A 25786-nucleotide genomic window follows, 5' to 3' on the forward strand; every position below is an offset into this window, starting at 1 on the left:
ACATAAAACTATTTGTATGGGCATATACACATATACACACTAAATGTTGCAAGCCCATATATCTCTTGGGCAGAACATATTTCAACATCCGAGACCCAAACAAGGTTTGGGAATTAATAGTGTCATGTTTTTATAGTAGATTTAAATTCCCTGAACACAATGAACACAACTGAGATAATCAACAAGTATAAAACAAATATGTAACATTAAATATATAGGATCTAATAATGCAAACAGATGGAATTAGGTTCATTGGGAAAAAAGGCAGCCTACTCAATAGGAAGTCACTGAGAACACATGAATGTGTAGTCTCTAGAGCAAACCCTAATGAAACAGCAAGAAAAGTTATATCTACATTTTTAATCAAACTTTTAAATATTGCTAATAAACATCAGGTGCACTTAAAGACCAATCTTACCAATAAAGTGAACTTTTGTGATGATTATTAGAATAAGTTTGAACTCAACTCCTAAGTGAAAAGCTCAAGAAACATGAGGGAGACAGTAGTTGTAGCAAATGAAATTTTAAAATATAACCTATGAGTATACAAAAACCTAGTTGCCAAAAGATAAAACAAATCAAAGCTAAATATTAATTTATAAATATAAATGCATAAATTTAAAAATATTTAGAATCACACCTCAAATTGTAGATGAACAGTTAAATAACTAATTGAAAAGAATTACCTTTCACTATCCAATTTCATCTTTTATTACTACCTTTTCTTTCATACATTGACATTCTTTGACTTTTCTTGCTCTTACTATCTGTATTACTGTTCAATCAAAACCAGAGCATAAAACCAAAATTTCACTTATTTTTAAATCAGCCTTCAATCCCCCAAAACAAAGCTGTTGAAGTAATTATCATTCCAACAGCAAACATTTGCACTGAATAATGCACTCCCCGATCCAGATCTCCAGTGGAAAATGGCTCAGTACCCTTTTCACCACTGCCTGCAGTTCACATAAATGAAATACTGTTTTTAGTAATTTTTCACCACAAAAGGTAAGAATTCTTGATTTCAACTCATGAAGACAGTTTTGGACAAACATGACTCTCAAATTTCATCTCCCTTCCCCTCTGAATTTCTTCTATTTACCTTTCAGGATACCACATATCACCCGATGACCATTTCTGTTAGTAGAGGGGTTAATCAGAAATGCAGCTAAAACATAATTATAGAGGAATAATCCCTGGGAAACTCACAGACTTAAAAGTATATCCTAAAAACTAAATATATATCTAAATGACTGTTTTAATCTCTCAACAAAAGTAGAACTATTTTTTATGGGCTCAGTAAATGCATTTTTCTATCCGTTACAGCTAACCAATCACAATTTAAAGATAACAATTCAGGCTCCTAAAAGTAGACCCACAGTATCTACAATCCAGTGTATACAGCAACACTTTCTGGGTGCAAATGTCAGTCTTCAGCACCCACCGCAGTGGAAATCTTGTGGCCCAAACAGTTGAAGCGATCAGCCCAACATCTATGGGACTCTTTACAGAGAGAACATAGGCAGTCAATAACATGACCACTGTATTTTATTTCCAGTACAGAATAAAACAACTCAAACAATGTACATTAAATAAAATGTAGCTTTCTATAGGGACTCTGTGTTCTGATGTAATTCTGAATGTCAAGTTAAAATGTCTCTTGGGGTAAAGAACAAAGGCCTCCTCCACAAGAAAAAAAAGGGGGCATGGTGTAACAAAATCAATTTCTTCCAGATACATAATGAAGGAAACTTAAAATTAAATACTACAATTAGGTTTTATTCTCCAAGAGGATAGATTTTCCAACAGATACACTCTCTTTTAAAGTGGTTTTAAAAGTCCTTTCTTCCTTAAAATTGCCATTAAAAAGTAAAGACCTAACAATGTAGGGAAAGTGATTCTTTTCTAAAAATTCTCATTTCTTAGATTATTCAAAAATATCAAAGATAAATATAAGTATACCATGTTTATCTTACTTCTTTAAATATATTTTATCAACAGAATATATCATAACTCTTCATAATCTTTTTTTCTCCTTTAAAAAGGGGACAGTGATGAGAATTACTTAAGACTATCTTAACAAATAAAATGCATCCTTACCTATCATAGCAGTTGATATCATCCAGCCAACAACCTTGTTTCACTATTTCGATGGAACCAGAAATATTCTTCCAAGTAGCAAAACAATGCCGCCGTTTATCTTTGTCACCATAACAGGGTTCAACACCAGTTTGATTAGTTCTGTCTCTTTCCCAATTAGCGTTAAAGAAAAGACACTCCTGAGTTTCTGATCTACCAAGTATAGCACCTATAAGACAATAAAACAATGTATTATGTTAGCTCTTTTTTTTTTTTTAAGATTTATTTATTTATTTGAAAGCAAGAGTTAGAGAGAGAAGTCTTCCATCTGCTGGTTCCCTCCCCAAATAGCCGCAATGGCCAGAGCTACACTGAGCAGAAGCCAGGAGCTTCCTCCAGGTCTCCTACATGGGTGCAGGGGCCCAAGTACTCGGCCATCTTGTACTGCCTTCCCAGGCCATAGCAGAGAGCTGGATGGGAAGTGGAGCAGCTGGGTCTTGAACCGGTGCCCATATGTGATGCCAGAACTGCAGGTGGCGGCTTTATCCACTATGCCACAGCACTGGCCCCATATATTAGCTCTTAAATAAGAGTTTGTCTTCCAACATAGCAACTTCAGATGTTCCTAAAAATCTCATCTTCCCAGTGTTACAATTTTGGGTTTAGGTCTTCAGGTTAATCTCTTTATATTAAGTATGAAAATAATAATGGGAAGTGACCAAATATTTCCAAAGATTTCTCTGGACAATGCCAGTTTCACTTAAGAATGTCCTTGGCTGACTTACCTCAAATGGTAGAGTTAGAAACATACCAGGGGATTCCAATTCAATCCCATCAAGGTAGCATGTACCAATGCCATCTCACTAGTCCCAGTGATCAATTTCTGTTCACAATTGATCATAATGATAGGACTAAGAACCAAAGGGATCACATAAACAAGAATAGTGTCTGCAAATACTAGCTGAGAGAATAAAAAAGGGAGAGAATGATCCAACATGAGATGGCAGATGTCCTAAACAGCACTCTGGCCTCAGAATCAGCCCTTAAGGCATGTGGATCCGGCTGAAAAGCCCATGAGAGTATTTCAGGCATGGAAAGCCAAGACACTCGGGGGGGGTGGGGGGGAGGACCTAAATGAAAGATCTCCGCGAGTGAGATCCCAGTGGAAAGAACGGGTCATCAAAGAAGGAGGTACCTTTCTCTGAAGGGAGGAGAGAACCTCCACTTTGGCGATGGCCTTGTCTAAATATGATCAGAGTCAGTGAACTCAGGGGGCTTCCATAGCCTTGGCAGCTCATGACAAGAGCCTAGGGTGATTACTGAGGCCATAAACAAGAGTGTCAATTTGTTAAGTCAACAACAGGAGTCACTGTGCACTTACTCCTCATGTAGGATCTCTGTCCTTAGTGTGTTGTACATTGAGATTTAATGCTATAACTAGTACTCAAACAGTATTTTTCACTTTATGTTTCTGTGTAGGAGCAAACTGCTGAAATCTTTACTTAATGTATGCTAGGCTGATCTTCTGTATATAAAGAGAGTCGAAAGTGAGTCTTGATGTGAATGGAAGGGGAGAGGGAGTGGGGGGGGAGGGTTGCGGGTGGGAGGGACGTTATGTGGGGGAAGCCATTGTAATCCATGGGCTGTACTTTGGAAATTTATATTCATTAAATAAAAGTTAAAAAAAAAAAGAATGTCCTTGATGAAAAGCACAATTTGTTAATTTTATTAAGTCTCAACCCTTGAGTAGAGTTTTCAATATTCTGTATGACAAAAAAGGAAGTAAGCAAACATGATTCTCCTGCAGAGTGGAGTACAATGGCTGCTTCAAGAAGCAGCTTTTACATAACCACACTGTATACTCAACAAATCACAGCTATTAAGAATTGGTTATCTAGCAGTTGAGTTCCCAGAAGTGAGCCAGGTGGACCTGTTACTTCAAGTAAAGCAAACAATAGAATGCACTGGCAATGATAATACCTGAGTTTCCAAGTACAAATAAGGATTTGGGAAAACTATCCGCTACCAGGATGATACCTTGTGAATATTTAAGAACTTTTTATGAGATCACTGATGAGATTAACAATGTGATTTTTTTAGTCTTAAATAATGAAATGTATGAATATTTAGAAGTTCTATAAATTCAGAGAAAATATTTACTAAATTAACTGTGTTACAACAGCATTCACAGTAAAAAAAAATAATCTATTCAATATGTGAGACAGATCAACACATTTCAATGTTACAAAGGACAAAAAGTTCATTAATGGTTTCAAATCTTACACTGAAACTAACTTTTAAGGAAATTATGTCTTATCTGGAAAAGCAAGAAAACTGGAATATTCAAAAATATTTTTAAAAAGAAAAGATTTAATTTACTTTAAAGAGTTACAGAGAGAGCAATCTTCCACCTACATGGGTGTCAGCCACCCAAGCACTTTGCCCAAGCCTTTGGACCATCTTTTGCTGCTTTCCCAGGTGCATTAGCAGGGAGCTGGATCAGAAGGAACAGCAGCTAGGACTCAAATTGGTATATATGATGCTGATATCACAGATGGTGGCTTAACCCTGTACCACAATGCCTGCTTCCCAAGTAGCTTTTCATGTAGAATTTTTCTGTTCTAAGCTATTCTTCAGCAAAACATCTATCTGACTCTTTTGCCCATTAAGAAAATTTTGACATTGTTTTATTATTTGTGAGGTGTCTTTATATATTCTGAGTGTCAGTCCTTTTCTAGAAATGTATTTCGTAATTATGTTCTCCCAGTATATGTCTTTTTCCCCCTTTCACTTAGAAAGTGTCAAAATTCTTATTTTAATGAGGTTCAATTTATCAATTCTTTGTTTTTTAGTTTATATGGTTTGCATTCTAAGAAATCTTTTGTATGTCTAAGATTTGTAGTGCAAAAATTTTTCGTTTTCTTTTGGAAATTTAGAAGTTAGGTTTTATGTTTAGGTCTGTGATACACTTAGACTTTTTGTATGTGGCACAAAATAAGATGATTTGTCCATCCTTCCTCTTTTGTTTTTTTGGCATGTCAGTGTCCAGTTGTTTCAGCATCAATTATTGAAAAGACTATGAATGGTGCCAGTGTTGTGACATAGTGGGTAAAGCTGCCACCTGGGATGCCAGCATACTGTATGCACAATGGTTCCTGTTCTGGCTGCTCCACTTCCCATTCAGCACCCTGCTGATGTGCCTGGGAAAGGAGCAGAAGATGGCTCAAGTACTTGAGCCCTTGCCACCCACACCAGAGACCCAGATGAAGCCTCTGGCTTTGGCCTGGCCCAGTCTTGGCTTTTGTGGCCATTTAGGGAGTGAACCAGCAGACGGAAGATCTCTCTCCGGCTCTCCCTCCTTCTCTGTAACTCTGCCTTTCAAATAAGCGAATACATTAAAGAAAAAAAAAGCAAAGTAAAGCTACTCAACACCATCAATCATTACAAAAAATATAAACTAAAACCAAAATGAAATATTTATTAGAATGATTAAATACTGGGGCTGGTGTTTGGCACCTTGATTAAGTTGCCTGCATCTTATATTGGAGGGCCTGATTGGAATTCTGGCTACTCAATTTTCGATCCAGCTTCCTGCTCATGCACACCCTCGAAGGCAGCAGGTGATGGCTCAAGTATCTGGGTCCCTGTCATACCTGCCACCCATGTGGGAAACTTAAGATTGAGTTCCTAAGTTGTGGATTCAGCCCTGGCTGTTGTGGGCATTTGAGGAGTAAACCAGCAGATAGAAGATCTCTTTCCATCCACATCTCTCTCTCTCTCCCTCCCCCTCCTACTTTCAAATTATATGGAAGTAAACAAGATTTTTAAAAAAATGACTAAAGGGGCTGGAACTGTGGTACACTAGGTTAATCTGCCTGCAGCACCAGCATCCCATATGGGCGCCGGTTCTAGTCCCGGCTGCTCCTCTTCCAATCCAGCTCTCTGCTGTGGCCTGGGAAAGCAGAAGATGGCCCAAGTCCCTGGGCCTACATGGGCGACCCAGAAGAAGCTCCTGGCTTCGGTTCAGCGTCGCTACGACCATTGTGGCCACTCACTGCCTATAACTCTACCTCTCAAATAAAATCTTAAAAAAAAAAAAAAAAAAGACTAAAAAACAACACAAACATATTAGGGACAATAACAAGTGTTGCTAAATATGCAGGCAACTGAGACGTTCATACTTTGGTGACAGGGATGCAGAATGGTCTGGCCACTTAGGAAAACAGTTTTACAGCTTGTTAATAGTTAAATATACACCTGACATACTACCCAGCAAAGACATTTCTAGATATTTAATTTAAAAATGGAAACATATGTCCATGCAAACATCTGCATATGAATGTTTACGGTGACCTTATTTATTAACCTCTACAAAACAGAAACAACCCAGTGCCCTTCACTGGTAAATGGATAAGCAAACATCCATGCAATGAAAAGTACTGATAGTTGCAATGACCTGGATGGATCTCAAACCTATTATATTGAGTGAAAGAGATATTCAAATGGTGATACTATATGATTACATTCATACAGTATCTAGGAAAAGGCAAAACTGCAGAAATAGAAATTATATCAGAAGTTGCCAGAAGCTGGGGTGGGGGGTGATGGGAGGGGAGGTGATTCAAAATGACATAAGGAAATTTCAAGGGATGATGGAAATATTCCTCACAAGTTGTGGTATATGACTGTAGAGAGTACTTCAAAAAGTTTGTGGAAAGATAAAATTTGAAGACAAATAATCAGTACAAAAAAAAAAACATTTGAAATCCACATACTTATGCCCAACTGCATGGAGAAACAGACACATGAATCCAGCTATCCTCTACTAAAAATCATTAAGGAAATCTAAACATTTCACAAGTTTCATTTGGTTTTGGAAAATATTTTTCACAAAAATCTGGTTTACTTACATGTAATGGATTTATTAGTGCTATTTTAACAGGAAATTAATATTTTTAAATGTTCTTTCTTCATTTCTAATACAAGCATCAATAGATATAACCCACATAAGAAAAAGAAAAGCTCTTCTAAGGTTCCAAATTTTTAAGAGCCTACAGAAATCTTAAAACCAAAAAGTCCAAGAACAGCTGTTCTATATAGTACACCAGCACAGACATAACTATTAGCTGCTAGTGCCTGTAAGCAGCAACAGTGCCACGGAATCCCTCCCATCTCTGACAGAAATAGTATAAATCAATGTATAAAAATTGTGCTGGTAATACAATGTCAACTGTATCTAGATAGCTGACTCTACATCTTCTGCATTGCTAGTACTATTTATCTGTATGTAAACAACAGGCATTTTCCCAATTACTCCTTTTCAGAAACTTGCTGAAAATATGAGCAAATTGTTTCCTTTTCCTTTATTAATAAATCCAAAAGCAATCACTTGCTTCTCATACTGCCATCCTTTTTTTTTTTTTTTTTTTTTTTTTTTGGACAGGCAAAGTTAGACAGTGAGAGAGAGAGAGAGAGAGAGAGAGAAAGGTCTTCCTTCCATTGATTCACTCCCCAGATGGCCGCCATGGCTGGCGCTGCGCCAATCCAAAGCCCAGAGCCAGGTGCTTCCTCCTGGTCTCCCATGTGGGCACAGGGCCCAAGCACTTGGGCCATCCTCCACTGCCCTCCCGGACCACAGCAGAGCTGGACTGGAAGAGAAGCAACTGGGACAGAACCTGGCGCCCCAACCAGGACTAGAACCTGGAGTACCGGCGCCGCAGGCAGAGGATTAGTCAAGTGAGCCACGGCACCGGCCTCATACTGCCATCTTAAACATAAATGGCAAACTTTATCTGCATAGGTCCAGATGGTAAATATTTTAGGCTTTGTAAATTATACAGAATGTTGTAACTATCCAACTCTTCTCTTCTTTTGAAGCACAAAAGCATGCAGACAGTGAATAAATGATCATGATTATATTCCAATAAAATTTTAATTATGGACACTGAAAACTGAATTTCATGTAATTTCTACATCTCATACCAACATTATTTTTTTAAAAGATTTATTTACTTTATTTGAAAGGCAGAGTTAAAGAGAGGCAGAGGCAGAGAGAGAGACAGAGAGGGAGAGAGGGAGGAATGGAGGGAGGGAGGAAGGGATCTTCCATCCACTGGTTCACTCCTCAGATGGCCGCAACGGTGATAGTTGGGCTGATCCAAAGCCAGGAGCCAGGAGCTTCTTCTGACTCTCCCACATGGGTGCAAGTGCCCAAGGACTTGGGTCAACTTCTACTGCTTTCCCAGGCTATAGCAGAGAGCTGGATTGGAAGTGGAGCAACTGGGCCTTGAACCGGCACCCATGTGGGATGTTGGCACTGCAAGCAGTGGCTTTACCCACTATGTCACAGCACCGGCCCCCCTCTAACATTATGTTTTTTGAATTTTTTTTAACCATTTAGAAATGTAAAACTCATTCTTGAATTTAGGTTGGTGCTTATGGTTTTGGATGTGTTTGTCACCCAAAGTTCATGTACTAGATGTATGGTGGCAGCGCTAAGTTGGTAGATCATTAAGAGGTAGGGGCTCAGGGCCGGCGCCTTGGCTCACTTGGTTAATCCTCTGCCTGAGAAGCTGGAATCCCATATGGGTGCCGGTTCTAGTTCCGCTTGCTCCTTTTCCAGTGCAGCTCTCTGCTGTGGTCTGGGAGGGCAGTGGAGGATGGCCCAAGCGCATGGGCCCTGCACCCGCATTGGAGACCAGGAAGAAGCTCCTGGCTCCTGGCTTTGGATCAGCGCAGCACCAGCCGTGGCGGCCACTTGGGGGTGTGAATCAAAGGAAGGAAGAAATTTCTGTCTATCTGTCAAAAAAAAAAACAGCAAAACAGGTAGGGGCTGGGGGAAGGTAATTAGGAAAAGGGAGCTCCACCCTCATAAAGGAATTAATGCAAGTATCACAAGTGTGAATTTGTTCCCAAGAACGGATTATTAGACAGTGAGTGGCTGTCTCAGTTCACTCTCTCATTATATGTGCTTCTTAGATGCCTCCATCACTTGATGTCATCTGCTATGAGGCCCTCTTCAGAACCAAGTAGATACTAGCATCATGCTCTTGAATCCTTACAACTGTAAGCTTAGTAAACTTCTTTTCTTTATACATGACCCAATCTTAGGTACTTTGTTACAGCAACACAAAATGGACTAGCACACTTGGTTGTTCTGGTCCCATAGGTTATATGGTCTGCCATGCCCTGTCTTAACATCTTAATTCCAACAGTCTGGCTAATCTGACTTTTCTGTTATATCTCATTGTACAAGGGAATCTTGTGAATTATCACCCATTTAACTCATGCTTGAACATGAAAATCATTATTAAAAATTTTCAGCTTCAAAAGGAATAGTCCACTGAAGCACAGCAACAGTCCTTAAACTAAACTCAACAAAAACTTGAACCTGGCCTACAGCAGAATTGCCAAATAGTTTTCACCTTTGGTGTCAATTTCAAACAATGTTGAGTGGCTACCTGGAGCATAATACCAAAAAGAGTTTTCAGAATTTTTTTTGAAAGGATTTTATAGTACAGAAGGAACGGAGAAACATCAGTGTCTTATATTCATCTCTCCTACTACAGATAAAAAGATAAACTAGTAGCATTTATTTATGAAAAATTATTTCCATACTTTCATTTGGTTGATATTTTTCATAGACAGAAAATTACAGAAGGGGAAAACCTTGACAATCTCTCAACCCTCCACAAACTGATTCTGTAAAATCGGTCTCTATCCAATTATATAACTAAGTATTAAATATAACAATATTACAATTATAAAAATCAAATGACATTATTTATATATTCTTAAGCTCACTTAAGCCAGTTCTACAAGGATGTCAAAGTTATTTACATATATTAAGCATTTTTTTAAGATTCACTTATTTACTTGAAAGTCAGAGTTACACAGAGAAAGAAAAGGTAGAGAGGTCCTCCATTGCTGGTTCACTCCCCAATTGGCCCCAATGGCCGGAGCAGTGCTGATCCAAAGCCAGGAGCTTCTTCCAGGTCTCCCACATGGACAGAGGGGCCCAAGGACTTGGACCATCTTCCACTGCTTTCCTAGGCCATAGCAGCGAGCTGGATTGGAAGTGGCGCACCAGGGACTCAAACCAGTGCCCACGTGGGATGCCAGCACTGCAGGCGGCAACTCTATCCATTATGTCACAGCACCAGCACCATATATTAAGTTTTTTTTTTAAATTTATTTTTAAGGAATACAAATTTCAAAAGTCAACTTTAGAAATATAGGATTCTTCCCACCATATCAGCCCTCCCACCCGTAGGCAGACTCCCACCCTTTCTCCTCCTCCCTCTCCCCTTGCCAGTCGCATTCTCCATTAAGTTTCATTTTCAATTAACTTTGTAAACAGAAGACCAACTCTATACTAAGTACAAAGCTCAACAGTCTACACACACACACACACACGGATCTCTATGAGTGAAACCCCAGTGGAAAGAAGTGGCCATCAAAGAAGGATGTTCTTTTCCCTAAAGGGAGAAGAGAATTTCTACTTTGCTTATGGCCTTGTTCAAATACTGACGGAGTTTGTGGACTCAAAAGGCTTCCTATAGCCTAGGCAGCTCATTTCAAGAGCCTGGGGTGGTCACTGACATCATACATTAAGAGTGTTAATTGTTTTCTTTCTCTCTGCTGCTCCTTCTCTCAATGTAACTCTTTCAAGTAAATAAATAAATCTTTGGGAAAAAAAATAAAAGGGCGTTGTTAACAACAAGAGTCACTGAGCACTAACTCCCCATATATTTTGTTGGCATCTCTCATCAAATTTTCTGAAACTTAATTTTCTGAAACTTTCCATCTCTACCTATAGATTTAGTCTATCAGAGTATCTATAAATAGTTAATACTCCATTTGCAAAAAAAAAAGTAACTAGATATAAAAGGTTTGCATACATAGTTTAATACAGTGGTTCTTAATGATGTGCATCAGAATCTCATTTTTTTCACATTCACATTTGAGTACCATTTTGTAGGTCCTGGGAATAGGTAGCTGAAAAGTGCATTTTGGAGACAAATATATACAAACACACACTACATTCATAATGTGCACACACAAATATACACAGATACTGTGTGTTTGTGCTTTTTTGCATTTTTTTTTTGCAAAGACTCACTGTTGGCTTAATAGACTACACTATGAACATGGAATATAGTTCACAAACTGTGACCGTGAATAAGCTACCAAATCTCCGCTTTATTTATACAGATAAAAGTAAGCATACTGATTGCATTTCTTATGTTCAAATTCATAATTCACATGCAGTCTAATTATGTTAAATCAATAAATCTAATCACTTAATCCAGCATCAGAATCTATTTAGATAATATTTCTATATTCAAAGAAGCGCATATGCATTAATAACTAGTACTGAATGCTTCATTTTTCCTCCCATAAATAAAAATAACAGGACTGGAAATCTGGTTGAATACTGGGCAGCAAAATAACCCTGAAGAAGTCATGTTCAAATCTAAAACAGTTTTCCTAAAAGCAAATGTAAATTTCATCCAAGTAACTACATCTGAGGACAATCTAAGTTTTGTTTCTTAAAAACATGGCAATATTAACATTAATATACCAACATCAATTTTACATAATCTCTTCCAGAAACAGAAAGAGGGACAACTTCCCAAATAATTTCATGGAGTTGGTATTATTTTGATACCAAAAACAAGCAAAGGCAGTATGTGCATGTATACACACACACCCACATAAATTACAGACCAATAGCTCTCATTAATTTAAATACAAAAGTCCTCAACAAAATTTTATCCTATAGAATTTAACAATGTATTTTTAAAAGGAAAAGAAATGTACTACATCATAACTGAGCACAATTTACTTCAGGTACGTTAATTTGATTAGATTTGTGTCAACGATGTGGTGTAGCAGGTAAAGCTGCTGCCTTTGATGTGGGCATCCCCTGTGGGCACTGGTTCAAGTCCAGGCTGCTCCACTTTGGATCCAGCTCCCTGCTAATGTGCCTGGGAAAGCAACAGAGGATGAGTCAAATATTTGAGCCCCTGTACCCAGAGACCTGGAAGAGCTCCTGGTTCCTGGCCTCAGACGGGCCCAGCTCCAACTGTTGCTGCCATTTGGGGAGTGAACCAGTGCATGTAAAATTTCTCTAACTCCACCTTCCAAATAAACAAATAAATCTTTTAAAAAATTTTCTAAACAATGATGTAATTGTCTATGTAGCAAATTCCAAAGGAAAAAAAAAAAAAAAAAAAAAAAAAAAAAAAAAAAACCTGCTAGAACCAATGAGTAAGTTCAGTAATGCAGTAATGTCCCAGGATACAAGACCAACACACAAAAATCAACTGCATTTCTAAACACTGACAATGAATGAATGGAACTACATTTATAAGTGCAGTATCAGTTACAATTGTTCTAAATATATTACATAATCTAACAATACAGGTATGGGATCTACACCATGAAAATTATAAAATGATAAAAGAAATCCAAAATCTAAATATTTTGAGATATACACCATGTTCATGGATTGGAAGAATGAACACAATAAAGATGTCAATTCTTCCTAAATTGATATACAGGTTTAGTGAAGTTCATATCAAGATCTCAGGAAATTTATTTATAAACAAGTTTTTTCTAAAAAAATAAAAAACCTAGAGAAGAATAAAGTCAGAGAAACTATTCCCCGCTTTCCTGATATTAAGGCTTAACATGCAGCTGCAGTCATCAAAACAGTATGGTACTAGTAAAGGGACACGCACATAGATCAGTAGACCTGACAAAGAATTCAGAAATAGATTCACATGAATAAGCCCAAATGATTTCTGACAAATGAGCAAAAGCAATTTCAACAGAGGATAGCTTTTTCAAAAATAGTTGAGAGGGCTGGCATTATGTTGTAGCAGGTAAGGCTGCTGCCTACAACATGGACATCCCAAATGAGTGCTGGTTCCTGTCCTAGCTGCTCCACTTCTGATTCAGCGCCCTGCTGATGCACCTGGGAAAGCAGCAGAACATAGTCCAAGTACTTAGGCCCCTTCCACTCACATGGGAGAACTGGATGGAGCTCCAGGCTTCTGGTTTCAGCCTGGCCCAGACAAAGCCATTTGGGGAGTGAACCAGTAAATGGAAAACCTGTCTCTTTCTTCCTCTCTTTCAAATAAATAAATCTTAAAAAAAAAAAAAAAAAAAAAAAAAGGTGCTGGAATAACTAAGGCATGATTCAAGCATACACATCCTGAGTGTCCTTCCCTTGCTATCCACCATGATTTTAGTAGTTCTTGCAAGCCTACTTCTTGCAGAAAACCTCCCAAACTAACCCGCAGACATGGAACACATGTCAAGTTTTCCCAAAGCACACATAATATTGAAAGTTCTTTTATAAGGATTCCTCCTCCTCCAAAGTACTAATTGCTTACAATTCAATATAAAATATTTTGTATATAATTTTTAAAGTAAGTGTTTTTTTTTTGTTTTTTTTGAGAGGCAGAGGGAGCTCCCACCTGCTAGTTCATTCCACAGATGTCTGCAATGGTCAGGGCTGGGCCGAGATTAAAGCCAGGATCCACAAAATACTATCCGGCTCTTCCACATAGTTGGCAGGGACCAAATAAGGTGAACCATCAATGTTGCCTACCAGGGTCTGCATTATCAGGAAACCTGACAGGAATCGAATCCAGGCATTCATTCCAATTTGGGATGTGGACATCTTAACTCACATCTTAACAACTAGCTTAACAACTGCCCCTATATTAAATGTGTTTATTGTTGTTAATTAGTTGCCTATGTACAAAGATACTTCAAAAGGTTCAGAAAGCAGTGGGCCTATGGTGTAGTGGTTAAGTCACCACTTGGGATGCCCACATCCCATTACCACAGAACCTGGTTTGAGCCCCTGCTACTCTGCTTCCAACCTCAGCTTCCGGCGAATATATGCCCTGAGAGGAAGCAGATGATTGCTCACAAACTTGTGTCCCAGCTACCCATGTGAGAGACCAGGATGGAGTTCTGGGTTCCCGGCTTCAGCATGGCCCAGCCCTGACTGTTGTGGCATTTGGGGAGTGACCATCAATGCAAGATTTGCTATTGCTCTACGTTTCAAATATAGACATTTTTAAAAATTCATGGAAATGAATTAAAAGATGAGTTTATTTTGTGCAAAAAAAATTTGAAATCCATGCAGTTTTTTCATAATATGACTTTTTCATCAACTTTTTGAAGATTTCTTGTATGCATGGATATCAATTTTTTTGCATCAAAATAATTTTTAAAAATTATTTTATTTATTTGAAAGGCAGAGTAACAGAGAAAAAGATCTTCCATCTGCTGGTTCACTCTCAAATGGCTACAACAGCCAGGTCTGGGCCAGGCTAAAGCCAGGAACCAGGAATTCCATCCAGGTTTCCCAGGTGAGTGGCAAGGCCCCAAGTACTTAAGACAGCATCTGCTACTCTCCCAGGCACACCAGTAGGGAGCTGGATCAGAAGCAGAGCAGAGAGAACTCAAACCAGCATTCAGATATGGGATGCTGGCATCAAAAGTGATGGCTTAATTCACTGTGCCACAATTCTGGGCCCAAAATAAACTAATCTTTTAAGTCCATTTCCCACGAACCTTTTGAAATACCCTGTATGTCCTTTTATGCATGAGAATGTAATTAGGGAGTTAGATTCAAAGTGTTCTCACCACAAAAACATAAGTATGTGAGGTAATGCAATAGCTTGATTTAGCCATTCCACAGTTGCACATGCTGTACACATGTGTACATGCTAAATATATACAATTTTGATTTTCAATTAAGAAATGATTTAAAATAAAAAGAGCAATGGATGCCTGCTGTACCAGCTGCAGGTTGCACAAGTGTCAAAGGGCTGAATTGATATGTATTCATTTAAATAGAAGATATAAGGTGATGATAGACAGGCATGCCCTCGATCACACTGTCAGTTTCTTGCTGACAAATGGTGCTTTATTCAAGACTGAATCATTATTATCTACCATGATGTTTGAAACTCAGAAGGCACTCAATATTTGGTGAATTAAGCAACAAATATATGTAGTCAATCACAGAATATCTGGATGTAGCTTAATCTGAAATCAACAAGCTATTTTCTGTTGTAATTCTTCCATATAGTTTCCCCTCTTGAAGGTTTTATTGTTTTCTAAAATATAACTATGGTTGGATTATATAATTCTCTATATGATGGAACCATCTGATCACTACCATTATGAAGTTTGCATGACCTGCAGCTTTGAATCAAATAAATGCAATACAAATGTTCCCCCAAAAAATGCCATAAAGTCTAAGACTATTAATATTACTTGCCCGCAAAACACAAACAGTACTTAATGAATGATAAAATAAAAAAATGCAATTAAAAAGCTGAATAAAACCAATCAACTACTAAACACAAGGATGAAATTAAAGGATCTCTCACAATCATGAGTCCACTTACATTTTTTCTGATAAGCTGATAATGACCTGTGATGAGCCTATCACCTTATAATATTACAAGGAATTACTAACAATAAACAGGAAAAAAAGGAAAAAGACTTGTTTTGGCAACTAACAAACCTGAAACGCCTGGAAAAATATTATAATGATGTTCGAAACTAGCAATAAGCCACAGAGAATAAAGTAATAGTATAAACAATTCTGCAGCTGAATGCATTCTCCACACTTATACCTCCCACAACCAATTTCCTCCTCTAGAATAATTAGTAAAGTTGTGACCATAACAAATTTAACATCCAAAGAAATCCTTGTACCCCTTTTCAAAGGCCATTCCTACTATTCTACAATCAGACCACGTGTCCAGAAAAATGGCTGTGGAGGTCTGATCAAATTGAATGTTTTTAATCCAAGGCATAGTACAATAAAAACAAAGTAGTAACAAAAATACTACACAAATCAATTATTTTAAGTAGTTGGGAAATTATGGTACAGTTCAAACTTTCATGGCATAAAAGAACCCTACAATAAGTAAATGTATGCAGGATTTTATTGGTTCAATAAGTATTATTCAATTACCTCTCAACTGTGCTAGGTAACCATTCAATCCCCCAGAAACTTACAAGCTACCACAAATGAATGAGTATCAGGCAACATTCAATATAAGGAAATCCCCCAATTTTCCTCAATAAGATTTAATTTTGATAACTTAAAGTTAAAATATACAAACCTTTAACTAGTCATGCATCCCTGAATGACAAGGATGTGTTCTGTGAAATATGTCCGGTGACTTCGACCTTGTATGAATATCACACGGTGTACTTATCATATATACTCTTGTATGTATAGTCTGTTGTTGATTGAAATGTTGTTATGTGGCACATGATTGTATATTTACATGACAGTTCAATGCACAGTTTTTATTAATTTTATGAACTTTTATTAAGCACAAAGTGATTTTATTCAAAATTTTCATTCATCTTAAGTATTATCTTGTTACTATAAGTTATTGAAAATTACTCTAAAATGAATAATCTTAACTTCCATTTCTTTTGAGAAACAATATGTTTGAAGTCACAGGTAATACTGTAATTAAAAATGTTCTTCCAAGCCACAAATATCCATTATCCAGTATTGTGACAATTGTTTTTTAAAATTGTTCTTCAGGTAAATATTGTGATCTTCATAAATTAATCACAGTAATGCTTTTAAAAGTGATCATTTTGAAGGCTATTTTTACAGCAAAATATCAGTTTAACTCCCTGCTACTGAACAATTTCTAACTTATTTAAACTTCTGACCACACCTCCCCTGTCCCAAAAGTCTAGAACAGTATGGAAAGAAAAGGGTTGATGGAGGAAATGGGACTAAAGCAGGAGTATCAAAGAGAGGCAGACTAAGGTAAACAGAGGCAGGGAAGGTGATGATCAAAGAATATGAGTGACAAGACTGCCCTCAGTGAATTGGAATGTTATATATTTTTAAAGACTTATTTGCATATTTATTTGAAAGGGTGAGTTAGAGAAAGTGGGAGATAGAAATCTTCTATCTGCTGGTTCACTCCCCAAACAGCCACAACAGCAAGAAGCCAGGAGCTTCTTCCTGGTCTCCCACATGGATGTAGGGGCCCAAGCACTTGAGCCATCTTCTGTTGCTTTCCTGGATGCATTAGCAGGGAGATGGATGGGAAGTGAAGCAGCCAGGACACTAACCTGCACCCATATGGGATGCCAGCATCGCAGGTGGAGGCTTAACCCACTGTGCCACAAAGCTGGCCTCCAGGAGTGTTATATTCTATGGTGTTGGATATAGTCAGGACAAATGTGACAGACATCAAAAGAACAGAAGTACTATTTGGGGCTGGTGCTGTGTTGTAGTGGGTAAAGCAGCTGCCTGCAGTGCCAGCATCCCATATAGACGCTGGTTAGAGCCCCGGCTGCTCCACTTCCAATCCAGCTCTCTGCTATGGCCTGAGAAAGCAGTACAAGATGGCCCAGCAGTCCTTGGGCCCCTGCATCCACGTAGGAGACCTGGAGGAAGCTCCTGGAGCCTGGCTTCAGATCGGCACAGCTCCGGCTTTTGCAGCCAATAGGGGAGTGAACCAGTGGATAGAAGCCCTCTCTCTCTCTGCCTCTCCTTCTCTGTATAACTCTTTCAAGTAAATAAATAAATCTTTTAAAAAAAATTCAAGTAATGTTTTCAAAATTAATCAGAAAACAGTGAGTTGTGTTGGAATGGAAAGAAACTCAGGAAGCCATACTAACTGAATAAAAACCAAGGGTTTATAATATACATGCTGACTAAACAGCAACAGATATCAAAAGTATTGGTAAATTAGAATACAAAGAGATTAAGCTTTGCTTTTCACAGCCCCTTATTTGGTCTCCCTGAGTCTAAGAAAGTAAAAGATTAAAATGCTTGCTTTATCAGGTTGAGTGGTTGCTATTTATAAACATTTACCTTTTACCTCCCAACAAAACAAACTTGCTTCCATACTTATTTATCCTATGTTTCTGTGTTGCTAACTCTCTTCCTGATATTTAGTCTTTCTGTCATGAAAGAAATATACTGTCTAAGAGAAGTTGGATATCTTCAAAGATAAGGCACAACAGAAAATTGTTTCTGCCCACAGCCACAAAAACGTGTGAGGTATCTATAAGTGCCCAGATATTAAGATTAAAACAGTTCTACACAGTTCTCTGGCACTCATTCCAAAGATAATTTACATCAAAACAGGTACAAGTAGATACAAGTTTTACCAAGACCATGCAAAGGAGATTTCTCTAATTAGACGTTCATTTTGCAGGGACAGAGGGAGATCACTGAGACTTTAACTACAGGACAATACACCTGTCAGACTAAATGGACAGGGTCAGTGCTGTGGCACAGCAGGTTAGGCCACTGTCTGTGGGGCTGGCATCTCATTTTGCTGCCAGTTTGAGTCCTGGCTACTACACTCCTGATCCAGCTCCCTGCTAATGTGCCTTGGAGGGCAGCAGGGGATTTCCTGAGTGCTTGGGCCCCTGCACACATGTAGGAGACCAATAGGAAGCTCTTGGCTCATGGTTTTCGCCTGACCTAGCCCTGGTTGTTGTGGCTATTTGTAGGATGAACCAGTGGAAGAAAGATCTTCTCTCTCTTTTCTCTCTCTTCTCTCTCTCTCTCTCTGTAACTCTTTCAAATGAATAAACAGATTTTTAAAAGAATATATATTTTTTAAAACATGCAAAAGCCAAAAATTAGGCATAAATTTAGAAGAGTAAGAGATGAAAAGTAAATTACCAGAACAAAGATAGATGAAGGAAACACACACACACACACACACACACACACACACACATATACAGTGTTTCTACTTAAAACAACATACAAGTCTCATTTAAACTGAAAATCACAACCCTCATTAGGGTTTTTAGTGTATTGTTTATTTGGGAAGATAGGGACCTTCTTTTTTAGTCAATCATCAAACTTTGATGTACAAAGAGTAAAAATGGATCACTTTTGCTTTCGATGAATGTGAAATAACATCCTTGAGGAACTAGGAATGACAACTGAAAAACTGTTACCAAAGGCATGGGGTGGCGGGGAACCTCACCACAAATGTTTTTATCAAAGCAATATCTGGCAGTTTAAACCAGCAATGGGAGAAAATTAAATAATATAGCCGTATTACAGTTAAAGAATGTAAACTGATGAGTCACCGAAGCATTAATTACCAAAGGACAAAGAATCACTGATCTTTATTTTTAAAAATCACCAACAGCTTTTTTTTATACTGGTAATTATGTTGCTTTGACTCATAAGAAGCAAGATATCTAGCATTAAAACAGAAACAAATCAAAAGTTCTTGTTTATTACTTTTTTGTGCTACATACTTTCTTTCCCACTTGAAAAATAATTTTAGTAATGTGTTTCTATACAATTATAAACACCTTTCAGGCCTTTTGATATCCTTTATTTTACATATTAATACACCTCTTAGATGCAGTTACCCTCCCTATTTGCCTGCCCTGGGTTGTTTTTAAACATTACAAATAGTAACACAGTCCAATCTTGCCAAAAAGCCTAAAATGTCCCTAAAACATTTCTGAGACAAGTTTGAAATATGAGGAAACAGAGCAAGTTTTCAAACAAAATTTCTGCATGGCAGTGCTATATTCTAAGCCCTGTCAATCTAAATTTTTATTTTAAACTGAACACCTTCCTAATACCAAACCATCACTTCTAAAAGAACACCAATATATCTGGTATTTTTCCAAAAAAAAAATTTTTTTGCCTTACCGATTATATACCCCATGGCTGACACTATGTGTTTCACCAAATGTGTCTAGGAGTTTGACAAAATATCACAAGATTCTGTCCATCTTACATAAGTAATATAATGTATTTAATATTACTAAAGGGGTTGGTACTGTGGCGCAGTGGGTTAAAGCCCCAGCCTGCAGTGCCAACATCCCATATGAGTATCGTTCGAGTCCCAGCTGCTCCACTTTTGATCCAGCTCCCTGCTAATGCACCTGGGAAAGCAGCAGAGGATGGCCCAAGTGCTTGGGCCTCTGCACCCATGTGGGAGACCTGGAAGAAGTTCCTGATTCCTGGCTTCAGCCTGGCTCTGCCCCAGTCATTGCAGCCACTTGGAGAGTGAACCAGCAGATGGAAGAGACCTCTCTCCTTCTGCTCTATCTCTTTAACTCTACCTTTCACATAAATAAAAGAAATTTTAAGGAAAAAAAACTAAATTTAAAACAATAAATATAAACTAAAAATATAAACACTGTATGTTGTGGCACTAGTCTGTGCATACACGAGTGTAATAAACAGACTAAAACTATCTAGAAGTCAATATTTAACTACTGATTATATAAGGATTCCTAAGGCTTATTCCCAACAAATTAGAAAGGTAAGCTACTAAAATGATTTTCAACATTAGCACATAGAAAACAACTTTCCCCCACAGAGATAGCTCCAAATAAGTAATATACAGTTACTCTGATACAGACCAAGATTTGAAGAACTACATTAATTCCTCAATCCTCTTAAAAAGCCTCAACATAAGGTTTTGGATCTCCAAAGAGAGAAACAAATTTGTAATGGTAGGATTTCTTTTTATAAAAGGAAGCAACCACCCTTCAAAAAAAACTCCTTACAATTTGCCTATTTCTAAACTTAACAGTAGCTCCAGTTCAATACCAAAAGGTCCATGTTTGTATTAACAAAATTTTTAAAGGACCTCATTTTTTCTCTCTTCCCTAACTACAGAAGGTAGTCTACATTAAGGCTGTGCAATAAGAGATACTAAATTGTATTCAGTTACTAAATAACAAGATATTCATTAGTCTTTCTCCAAAAAGACCTAAAAGAAAGAAAAATTTTCTTTAAAAATCACAGCAAAACAGTAAGAGAGCCTCAAGACCCTGAGCAATCATCTTTAAAGGTAATCGTTCCCACATGCTTAAGGAATTACTTGACATCTGGGTGGGCAGAAACATACTTCATGTTGGTATTATTTGGTCGGTATCCCAGAAAAAAGCAACCAAAGATCTTCACTTTACTAAATACTAAAAGTATATGTAGAATAACAGGAACTAGGAAAGCAGCAAATCACACAAACCCAAATATATCATTGAACTGAATAGCACCTGGGACCATATTTAAGATTGCTTTGTTAGGATAAGCCAAGAAAGACTGACAAATTTCCAGATCTCAACCTCCTGTGTCTTTTTGATCGTTAAAAAAGGGAAAGGATGATGATTTTAAGAAAAGAGTGGCTTTCTTCTACTTTTCATCAATATAAGTAGGCCTCATTTCATTCAAAACATTATAGCAGAGAGATTTCCTTTTTTTAAGATTTGTTTATTTTTCTTGAAAGTCACAGTGACATAGAGAGAGGTCTTTCATCCACTGGTTCACTCCCCTGATGGCCGCAATGGCCAGAGCTGAGCCAATCCGAAGCCAGGAGCCAGGAGTTTCTTCCGGGTCTCCCAAGAGGGAGCAGGGGCCCAAGGACTTGGGCCATCTCTCACTGCTTTCCCAGGCCATAGCAGAGAGCTGGATGGGAAGTGGAGCAGCTGGGACTAGAACTGGTACCCATATGGGATGTCAGCACTGCAGGAACCAAGTACTTTCCTCTTCACAATGTCCACCCATGGTAGATAGCTTCAAAATTATTTTGGTACTGGGCTACACAAATCTAAAAGGACAGTGTCTTTCATCCATGTAGAAGAGCATCTTCTGCCTTCAACAACTGTACACTGCTGATTTACTATGTGCCAGGCGCTTTGACATCTACATACTAAATACAAATAGTGAAGAAGAAAGTAATTTCAACTCAGAGAAATCTCGAAACTCAATCTAGAATAAAAGGGGGAGGGGACAGAATACTGATTTCCAAAACAAAACAGTGGAAGTAAGAGAAAAAAATTCTTCAGATACTTGTGAACCTCTTTACAGCATATTCTAATTTCACCTGTGAAGTAAGAAAGCAGGAGCGATAACCATATCATAAAAGCCCAGGGAATTTCAAATATACTTCTTTATCAATGTACTTTAGAGAAAAAATCAGATAAAACAGATTTTTGTCTTGAAACTGCATTCAGAAAGTTTAAAAATGTATAAAAAATATAAAAATTGAGTGAGATATCCTGATTTGGCACACAAAAATGCTTACTAGTCACCACTGCCTGACAGTGGAGAGCAGCAGCCCTATCAAAACTCCTTGCTGGTAGGGAGTAAGGACACCTTAGAAAGTGAATAAACACTCTATAAAAGCACTCATATTGCCATAAAAAGAAACCTCCCATTCAGACTAGCATTCTTAATAAAACAATAAAAATCTTGTCAGATTAAGTTATACAGATAACTGAAACGAAAAAAGAAGAGTCAGGTGAGAAATTTAAGTCATAAGCAATAAAGTCAGAAAATCTGAGCTAGTTTTTTTCAAAGAAGGTGAGTGCCATTGTAAAAAGAAAGTTATTCCTTCAAGTCACCTGTTTCTCTTCCTGGACTGCTAACAGTAGTAGCCTCTTTAACTGGGTTTCCCAGGGTCCACTTAACCTTAATCAATCAGTTTTTCATGTAGAAGTCAGACAAATCCCTTCCTAAAGCAAACAAAATTGTCACTCCCCTAACTTAAAAGATATTCAATGTTTCCCACTGCTCTTGGCTTTAAAAACAAAATTGTTAACAAATCTTATGAGGCCTTCTACAATTTGGCTCATCTTCAGCCTCAACTCACACCTATCATATGAACTTGTTTGTCTGAACATCAAACTTTTCCCAGCCCTTTGAGACAACAGATTGAGAAAAATATGAAAAAAAAAATTGCTATGATTTGAACATCTGTCTCTTCAGATGATGAAACTGAATTGTCAATACAATAGTATTGGGAAGCAGGGTCTAATGAGAGCTATCTAAGTCATAGGTTAATGCTATTCTAAAAGGGCTTTCAAGAGTGAGTACTTCCTATTTCTTGTCCTTCTACTACGTGAGGATACAAGACCCACATCAAATGTCTGTGCTTTGATCTTGAACATGACAGCCTCCAAACTAGTGAGAGAATAAATTTCTGTTCTCTATATATTACCCAGTCTCAGGTATTCTGTTATAGCAGCATAAAACAGACTAAGACAAAGCTAAAGAAAAATGATCAGTTCATGAAGTGAAAAAAACACAAAACATCATTTTGAATTTGCAATTAGTTCTTAAACCACTGAGAACACAATTTGACTGCATTAGTAAGTTTTCAAGCTATATGTATATATACTCTCTTCTTCATTCAAGACACTACTGAACTTTAAACTCCTAAGAAATTAAAATAATCAATTTCTATAATATTTTTCTAACCATTAACTATCTCTCTCAAAAGAAAAGCTACCTAATCTGCTACTTAATTCATAAGAGAAAAAGGAAAGCCTTCAAATCTAATAATCCTTCTCTGAAAGTCCCTCTATTGCAGTAACACAAAACATTCACTTTTCTACCAAAACCCAGTAAAAGTCAGCCCAATACAAGAGAAAATCAAACAAAAATAAACAGTCTGAATCAAATGAACATGTAAATCTACTTCACAGTTCCTGGCCTCTTGTTTAATAAAAAAGTAAAAGTTATGTTTTTAAAAGTCATATTTGCCTACTTTAAAGATAAAGACACTCATCTAACACCTTTCAACAATTAAAGTTGTTTTATATATTAGCTTGCCTAGATATTATGAGGACTCATAAGAGTAATAAAATCAAATTAACAAGCATTTTACTTAATACCTCAAAGTGTATTTAATATAAATCTTTCAGATCTATGATTTAAAAACATTTCCACCAAAGCTAGCTTTATTCTATGTTTTTAACCCAAAGAAAAAATTTTTTTTCTCTAACATTATAAAGTCTTGCTGTATTAGTAATGCCCAAAATTTAACTAAAAGATAATGTTGTTCTACATTAATGGTACAATATATTTTTCTAAAACTTAATGGAAAAAAACATATATACTACAGACAATACCTTTGTCTCTGTCTCTGTACCAATAAAGAAATACCATCTTGGCCAGCGCCACGGCTCAATAGGCTAATCTTCCACCTGCGGCGCCAGCACATCAGGTTCTAGTCCCAGTTGGGGCGCCAGATTCTGTCCTGGTTGCCCCTCTTCCAGGCCAGCTCTCTGCTATGGCCAGGGAGTGCAGTGGAGGACGCCTCAAGTCCTTGGGCCCTGCACCCCATGGGAGACCAGGAGAAGCACCTGGCTCCTGCCTTCGGATCAGCGCAGTGCGCAGGCCGCGGCAGCCATTGGAGGGCGAACCAACGGCAAAGGAAGACTTTTCTCTCTGTCTCTCTCTCTCTCTCACTGTCCACTCTGCCTGTCAAAAAAAAACCATGATAAATGTTAACATTAGCAGTTTTAAGCAAGGATCGCAGTTAGAGCAGAACATAGTCTAGACTGGTCTCCTTCAGGAAATTTTCATATGAATATCTGTAAAGCATATTACTCAGATTTATTCTGTAAATTTTATCAACTTCATTGTAAAGCTTTCATTCGAAATGTCACATTTACTTCAACATTAGTAACAAATTTCACTTTCTATATGAATGAACCATTTTCTATTTTCTAATATGCTACCACATATAAAACAATTAAACTAGGAAGACTCCTGTTTACCAAGCTAAGAGAAAGAAACTTTTTTTTCAGGTATATGACAGATAACCTTAGAAAAATAGTGCATAGTGAAGGTAAACTGTTTTTAAGTCCAATAGTGGACTAGAGTTAACAAACTAATATGCCTTTATTTATGATCTTTCTGAATTTGCAGTGTCACTCTTACCCAGGGGTCATGGTGCTCTTTACCACAACATTCTAACTTTACCATGTATGCCTCTGGAACGAGCATCCTTATTTATGTTCTAATGAAATATTATGTCTTGAAAAGAATTTATGACTTTTGTTAGTCCATCTGGAATGCCATCCCACCATTCTTCCATATCATCCCACACAGAAATGTTTATTTACATCCATCATACTCTTTAAAAAAAAATTATGTAGACCTATAACAATTACTAGGGACATTCCCAATCTCCTACTTGTGAAACATTTAAACTGGAGACAAAAAATATTCCTACTACTAGGCCACTTATAAATAATAAAACTCAAAGAAGTTCAAATAAGATGGTATTCTGCTTCAAAATGAAAGTTATTTTTATAATGCTAAGAACTAAGTAAAGCCACAGCTGGTCAGTTTTTAGGTTTAGATCTATCCTCACATGGATGCCTGGAACCAAGATGTGTGTAGCAGAAAGTAAAAGAATTCAGACACAGCAGCTTAATAATAATGCTACTACTCCTTTTTATGCTCAAAACGGTATTTGTGCACTGAGAAAATGGGAAAGAGACAGGAGCAATCAGAAAGAAGAAAAGGATAAGGACAAATGCAGTTGAAAGGACAAGAGGCACAACTGAATCCACCAGAGTTGTTCTCAGTGAAGCAGCCAGCTGGCTTGTGAGTCAGGCATCAACAATTCTAATCTCTGGCCCTTCTACAAAATTTGAAGACCAATTCCTGAAGGCATTCACACACCTTCTTGCCATTTATCACTTATACTCCACCTGCTCCAACTTCCAGCAAAAAACAATTTTGGTTTTTAAAAACAAATTAAGAAAGTAGGAACAACAGCAATAAAAGCTACAGCCCAACAGGAACTCAGATATCTACAGGTTTTAAAATCCTCATGAATCTAATGAAGACAGCCGCAGTGGTGAGCAGATGACAATCATGTCCCCAGGTGCTACC

At 37.5% G+C, this 25786-nt stretch overlaps 1 protein-coding gene across 3 annotated transcripts in view; it reads right to left on the reverse strand.

Moving 5' to 3' along the window:
• Positions 1 to 25786, reverse strand: part of ACVR2A (activin A receptor type 2A) — a 95214-nt gene that overhangs the window by 32269 nt on the left and 37159 nt on the right. For all 3 annotated transcript variants that reach the window (XM_051849571.2, XM_017342835.3, XM_070070963.1), the window contains one exon: positions 2101 to 2308. In XM_051849571.2, coding sequence (XP_051705531.1) covers positions 2101 to 2308 — 208 coding nt within the window. The remainder of the gene's footprint in view (positions 1 to 2100; positions 2309 to 25786) is intronic.

The sequence above is a fragment of the Oryctolagus cuniculus genome, chromosome 3 (assembly GCF_964237555.1).
Source record: "Oryctolagus cuniculus chromosome 3, mOryCun1.1, whole genome shotgun sequence".
NCBI lineage: Eukaryota > Metazoa > Chordata > Mammalia > Lagomorpha > Leporidae > Oryctolagus > Oryctolagus cuniculus.